This window comes from Vigna unguiculata, chromosome 4, assembly GCF_004118075.2.
Source record: "Vigna unguiculata cultivar IT97K-499-35 chromosome 4, ASM411807v1, whole genome shotgun sequence".
NCBI classification, from domain to species: Eukaryota; Viridiplantae; Streptophyta; class Magnoliopsida; order Fabales; family Fabaceae; genus Vigna; species Vigna unguiculata.
In genome coordinates this window covers 47,886-55,133 of record NC_040282.1, presented here as the reverse complement: position 1 = coordinate 55,133, position 7,248 = coordinate 47,886, and the positions used below count along the sequence as shown (strand labels likewise).

The following is a 7,248-nucleotide window of genomic DNA, read 5'->3' as shown; positions in this document are numbered from 1 at the left end:
AAGCTTCTCATTTCTCATTATGAACTATACAACAATTTTCATTAAAAAGAATTAGGTATAATTATTGATTTGGTACTTCAATTTTTTAAGTTTGTTCAATTTAGTCCTTGAATTTTTGAAAGATTCAATTTGATACCCTTATTCTTTTAAATTGATCAATTTAGTACCTCCCATTATACTCTAGTTCACGTCGTTTGTATAGTGGTGAACTGTCATTGTGCAACAAATTAAATAATTAATCTTAATACCATACTGAATACATATGATCAAGGAAACATCAAAAGAGAGACTAAAATGATGTTAACTACATCCAACAAACAAACCAACACAATTAACAACTTCACTCACGTTTCTATTGTATAGTGACAGCTTACCAGTGTACAAACGATGTTAATTGAAATATAACGGGAGATACTAAATTGAACCACTTTAAAAAATAATGGTATCAAATTGCATCTTCCAAAAATTCGAAGACCAAATTGAACCAACTCAAAAAATTGAGGGGCCAAATCAATAATTATACCAAAAAAATTAACAATAAATATGTGTATAATGAAGTGAAAAATTTCATAGTAAATGTATTTATGCGTATATAATTTTAAATTTTTACGTTAAAAGTTATTTATTTATAACATTACTAAAGTATTGATTTGATGCAGGAGTCATATAAAAATGTTATGATTGAAATATACGAGAAAACATATCAAAGCATTCTATAATTGATTTTCATGCTTGTATAAACATTAGGTGAAAATAAGAATTAAAAAATTTACAACATTGGTCACAATTTATCACTATTTTACATGCATTCTTTATCTTTAATGGTTAAAATTTCTACTTCCAAAAATATGAATTCCACACCTTTGATAAAAGAAATCATTGCATTAACTACAAACAAATATTTAATATTCAAGAACATATACAAACACAATTGGAAACCCAAACTGCCATGCCAATAAAAATTCGGACACAAAGGAAGGCATAAGCATACATGCAAACATTTATTGAACAATATGATAAATGTGACTTTAAAAAAAAGTTATGTGTTCTAGAATTAGGATGAAAATGTTGTTTTGTGGGTACATCAAACTTTGTGTCCATTGATGTGATACTTTTTTTGGTTGATAAACTATTTAGGTATGCTTTTTTGTTTGAAGAGCTTTTATTATGTTGGAATGACTATTTTTTTTTATATTAAAAATTAAACAATTTTAGTTTTTATTTATATATTTTATTTAAATTTATTTATTTTATTTGGTGTAAATCATGATGCAAAAGTGTGTAGGTAGTGAACATCTAAAAAAACAAATCGGATAGTAAATTTGTCACAAAATAGCGAGAATTATTGAGATATTTATTATGAAATACAAGTAATAACTTGAGAGAGATTAAAGAGAATAATTACGACAATTTCGAGAGGTTACGAAAGGTTTAGCGTGAGACATGTTGTGAGAAAATAGTTAGGGACATGTATGAGATTAGTCAAGGATTAGCTGGAATACTTATGAGGGAGTAGTTTTATGTTAGTGAGGCAATATTGAGGTATTAGAGCGAAATTAAAAATGACAAGTTAGGAGGGATAATTAAAGGAATAAATACAAAATAAGCAATTGATTAACCTGATACTAACAAGAAATTGGTGCAACCAATAAGCAATTAAAAAAAATTTAATTAGTGGGATGGTACCCACTTTTATTTGGATATATCAGTTTGGTATCCGTTTTTAAAAATTTGTCAATTGAGTCTTAACTTTTTAAAATATGTCTCAATTAGATGCTTTTCAGACAAAAAATATTAATGTCGTTAACCGTATTGATATTTAAAATGACTTACAAAATTAAGTATCGATATTTATATTAAAATTTAGTGATAAAAGTCATGAATAAAATTAACGACATTAATAATTTTTTTCTAAAAAGGACTTAATTGAGATACTTTCAAAGGTTGAGATTCAATTGACACTTTTTTTACAAGCAGGTATCAAACTGACACATCTGAACGAAAGTAAATACCATCCGACTAATTAAACCTAAAAAAAACTTTCTCACGGATTTCGAATTTAAAGTTTGAGAGTGAGAGATTAACTATGAAGTGATAAAAAGACTTTCTACTACTAATAACAGAATTGATCTTATGTTTATGAGAAGATAATTTTGTTTTTACCTTTAAATATTTTATTAGGCATTCACGCATTGGCTAAGAGCTGTTGGTAGGATGTATTTAAGACTTCTTTTCTTTTACTTACTTTCTATATCATGAATATGAAGTATTAAAAAAATATTTTTCTGAATATTCAGAAACCAAATGTATTTAAGAAAGAACATGTTGGATTATAAAGAAAGTATTCTAAAATATAATATCCTTTACAATACTCTCTTCTCACATTCCAAAATGTATTTTTATGAAACACAATTTTATATCTTAATATTTCGAAAAGTACTTTTTGAAATATAAAAAATAGAAAGAATTTTTTTGAAAATATTTTTCAAAATGTTATAAAAACAAATATTTTTCAAAAATCACATTCCAAAATGTAAAAAAAAAAATGTTTTGAAAATTACTTTTTAGAATTTTTTTTATTTTAAATTTTAAAATGTACTCTTCCCAAAACATATTTTTGTTTTTTGAACACTAAGAAAATATTTTCTAAAACATGAAAATTGAAAATAATATTTTAAAAAACACTTTCTATAAAGTCTAGAAAACAAATACATGTTTCAAAAGGACATTTTTGTTGAATACTTCTCCTTTTTCTTTTTTGACAAATACTTGTTAAGACACTTAACAAAAATTATTCACCAATAAGTATCATTTCAATAGCTTACAACAAACAATTGAGAGGAGGTATTTTTAACTGATGCTTTGCAAGATAAAATACAAACAAATAACAGAATGAACTGAAAATTTTACACACCAAACCAAGGCGTCCTAGTTGTTCAGAAAAGTAGACAAAATATATCTTTTAAAATAAAAGAAAAAAGGGAAGTCTTTATAATAAGAAGGGAGTGTAAAAAAGAAGCAAAAATCAACCGAAGAGGAAAGAAATAGGAATAATATTACTTAAGCGCAATATTCACTGCCCACATTATTAAAATCCTGAAATACGGTTGTATAAAAAATCATGGGTATGAAAGCCAGGAAATGAAATTTTGTTGGACCCGCATACTTTAATCTTAAATCATTATTATTAATGATCTTCTAAACAAACAAAAGAAATATCCTAAATCCCTTGGCCCTATATCTCTTCCCAGTAAATCAACCACAACAAACAAAGCTTCCATCTATTATCTCATTCCATTTTTGCTTTCACAGCTATACATAACTGTAATGCATGCAAGTATTACATACACAATCCTCTTATAACTAAAAACAGACAGTAAATAGGAACCAAACAATCGACAGGTCTCCAGTTAATACTTTTTCTTCTTAAGTTAAGCACACATACACAGCTATTAAATAGTCCACCTTTAACTACCTGAGTACCACGTTCCCTTCGTATTGTATTATCAGTCTTTGCTCTCCGACTCATTGATTTTTCCAGCATCAGTCAGTAGTCATCGGTTGTGTCATGCAACACCTAAATCGGGCTTTCCGAACAGTTGTCAAGATCTCAGTCTCTGCGTTCTCAAGCATTCCTACAATTTCAGTAAACGGTGGCCTAATATCAGGGTTGGGATCCCAGCATCTTGTCATGATCTCGCGGAGAACAGGTAAGCAGTCATTGGGTATGATAGGGCGAACGTTTTTGGTGACAACTGCAAATGCTGCCTGTACCGCTGTCATGTTCTGAAATGGAAGCATTCCAGTGATGAGTTCCCATAAAACAATCCCAAAGCTATATACATCCACTTTTTGTGTGTAAGGCCTATGCTGGATCATCTCCCTGCAGCAGATCATAAAATAAGAGATTTAAGTACATGTCAACATATGTATTTTTAATTAAAAACGATATAAAACAGTGAAATAAATTATACATCAGCACTTCAAAACAGTAGGTTTATATTAGCCACAGGTATAAATATGGCAATCAACTGGATTTTAATGGCTAGTAGAAACACAAGAAACCAGGTTGACTCAGTTATTCTCCATGTAGCTATCAAGTACTGCCTAGTTTTGACAAGAAATAACAGCTAAAAGGTCATTCATTAAATAGAAGATACAATTGGAATGAAAGAATAAATACAAAGAAGTTAAAAATGTGATTGGATTATACCTTCAAAATACACTCTTTATTATTCTTGTAAGTGTAAGTTGTATTTATTTTTTCACATTTATATGATTATCACTATTTATTAAGCTGAATGCAAAACACAATTTGCAGATGTCTGTCCTGACATTTATTCTCAAGGTGCTTAAATGAGCAGGCTCAATCTTTCTTCAGCTCATTGCTGCTTGGTCGTTCCTTTCCGTCCAGCAGATTCTAAATCCTTTTTAGGTGGCACCTTTCCAAATATCTCAAAAATCCCCAAGTCTCTGGTTTCAAACCATCAAGGAAAAAGACTAAGGAATGCCACAAAATCATTTCAGTAAAGGAGTCATTGTGTATTTATTGAACTTCATGGTAGTCCAAATTGCCTTAACCTATCTCCTTCTATACAATGGCTTTATATCTTGTCATTCATTTAGTGTACACACATCTATCAAAACTTTCGAAATTTTGCTACTCTCACTTTTTTCTTGCATTATATCTCTTTAACATTCTCTACATTCTCTACTGTACATAGTTGTATAATAAAATTTGCCTTTGAACTTGGTACAGACTTTGCTGTCACAAATAACCTATGATATCCTTTCCATTTTGACCATTTATTTTGTATCTTATGGTCCAACTGCTAATAAAAGAAATTATTTTTACAAAAATCAATATTACAAAATAATGGAAAAAATAATTAAATTGCTAGCAGTGGTGTCTTCACAAGGAAGAGGTCATGAAAACTGAGGAGGAAAAGGTTACATTCATACAATTTGCATGTTACCTATCCCCTCCTGGGATCTTGCTTTTGATAACCTTGTCCATTTATGACTGTGTGTAAAGAAAATATCCACTTAATCCAAAAAGTTTTGGAAACCTATTCTACCTAATAACTTCTTATAGAATACGAGTTTAACTGTAGAAACTTGTGATAAAAATGATCTAGCATCCAAAACTTTAGATAAATTAAATACCATATGTAGTAATTATAGTTGACAAGTTATATATTATAAAATGTGTGCTATACATCAAAAGACAGTTGATTGGTGAAGAATGAACAAGTTATATATATATATATATATGAAATTCAGTAAATTTGGTTTACTTAATGACCACTTACAATCCAACCATGGGATTGATGAACTTCAATGTCCATAAAGACGTTATTAAATGGAATGAATGTAACAAGACTAGATCCCGAATTAAAGGGGTCTCCACCCAAATCTCTCTGTTAGAACCATTTAAATTTTTCATTAATAACCTTTTTCTTTATTAAGATAGAATTTCAGATACATAAAACCATAATGTACATTAACATAATTATCAAAAGAAGAGAGGAAAATAAAGAATCTTACGGAGCCATCCAACGGTATGTTCCCGTCTCAGGTGTCATTCCTTCCGTTAGTACCTCAATCCGAGCAACTCCAAAATCAGCAATTTTAATTGATTTGTCACTAAAAATCAAAAGATTATCAGATTTCAAGTCCCTGTGGATCAACCCAAGGCCATGAACATATGCCATCCCACGTGCAACATCCAAAGCTTGTTTAACAGCCAATTTAAGGGGCACTGATCGGTTTTGTCGCTTCATTAAAAATTGCCGAACTGAACCGCCTTTTGCATATTCTGTAACAATACACCATACCATTGGCTTATGGCATGCACCAATAAAACGAACTATGTTAGGATGATTTAGTGTAGCCAGCATCATCACCTCCTGCTGAAACTGCTGTTCCATCAACTGAGCCTTTGCCGAATCATTTTCAGGCCTCTCTAAGATTTTAATGGCAACATCTTCATTATTGTAAGTACCTCTGTAGAGTTTCCCGAAAGCTCCTTGAGCAAAAGCCTCACCCATACTAAGATTCCTCAAATCAATTGTCCACTCATCAAAATTGTCAAGCCCTTCAGTTGGGGAACTACTGTCCATTAGTGCTTGAGCCAAAGCATCATCACTCAAAGCATGTGTAACTCTTCCTCGATGATTGACACTGTGTGCAATGGAGTAATTATCATTGGCGCGTCTCCGCAACCCTTGGTGGTTCAATATACGAGTATGGGAATCATTGGAGCCAACACTGCTATTATCAATGGACATTGCAACAGATCCTCCACCGTTACTTGTTTGCAAGCTCCCAATGCTGTCGATTAACATATCCGTGCCCTCCTCAAGCTTATGATAAAAGCCCTTAGAGAAATCATAGTAGTCGTCGTTCTGTTTGTTGAGGTCTATTATTCCCGGGAATTTCGCACCACCACCTTCCAGCATCTTTCTCAGTAAAGAAAAGTTTAAGTCTTGTTATTTCCTCAGCATCAGAAATTGTAAATTGAGCCACCTGAAAAAACAACTCTGAAAAACATACCCACAAAAACTTACAACATTTGAATTTATAATCTTCAAATACAACAAAGGTAACTCCATCTTTGAATTTACCTATAATCAATGAACAATTGTGCATGCTCACACGCACATACAAAGTGAGGCTCAGAGATTCCAACCAGACAGAAGAAACACAAAGTGATATAGTTAACTTAAGCAAAAGAAAACTAACACTGCATCTAAATCAAGAGAGCGAAAATCCAGTAGAACCCTAAATTTGGACAGCTAAACAAGAGCTGGCGAGTCATACCTGGATGGAGAGTATGAGTTTCTATGCGACAGCGGAAGAGAAGATGAAATAGGGTAAAGCCAAGGATAGATAACAAATTGAGAAGTAGATTGAGGTCGAGACAGAAGAAGAAACCGAAGAAGAACACCAAGGAAACTGATGTTTTTTCTTTTCAGTTTTTTTTTTTTTTTAAAACATTCTAAAGTACACTCTTCCTCATTTTACAACCATCTCCCGTGGCAAAAATAAAAATTCTTAGATTCAATCCTACTAAAGTAATATATAGTTTTATTTAAATAATTTATGTTTTTTTTTTATTTGGAAAGTAATTTCAATTTAGTCTTTTATAATTTAAATTGTATTACATTCAAAATTTGAGTTTTGCTTTGTTTTATAATAAAAGTAATTTTTTTAGTTCATAAAATAAATAAATTTTACCTTTAATTA

At 30.8% G+C, this 7,248-nt stretch overlaps 1 protein-coding gene across 4 annotated transcripts; it reads right to left on the bottom strand.

Moving 5' to 3' along the window:
• Nucleotides 1-3,253: 3,253 nt before the first annotated feature.
• Nucleotides 3,254-7,034, bottom strand: LOC114182160 (serine/threonine-protein kinase STY13-like). Of its 4 annotated transcripts, none has more exons than XM_028068947.1 (3): nucleotides 6,823-7,034; nucleotides 5,548-6,528; nucleotides 3,254-3,883 (listed from the first exon to the last, which is right to left on the bottom strand). In XM_028068947.1, the coding sequence occupies exons 2-3, from the start codon at nucleotides 6,459-6,461 to the stop codon at nucleotides 3,544-3,546; spliced, it is 1,254 nt and encodes a 417-aa protein (XP_027924748.1). In that variant the 5' UTR covers nucleotides 6,462-6,528; nucleotides 6,823-7,034; the 3' UTR covers nucleotides 3,254-3,543. The 4 variants fall into 4 exon arrangements, with proteins under 4 accessions (XP_027924748.1, XP_027924749.1, XP_027924751.1 ...); XM_028068948.1 differs by having other exon boundaries at nucleotides 5,548-6,542; nucleotides 6,823-7,024; XM_028068950.1 differs by having other exon boundaries at nucleotides 6,627-7,012.
• Between the last annotated feature and the right edge of the window lie 214 nt (nucleotides 7,035-7,248).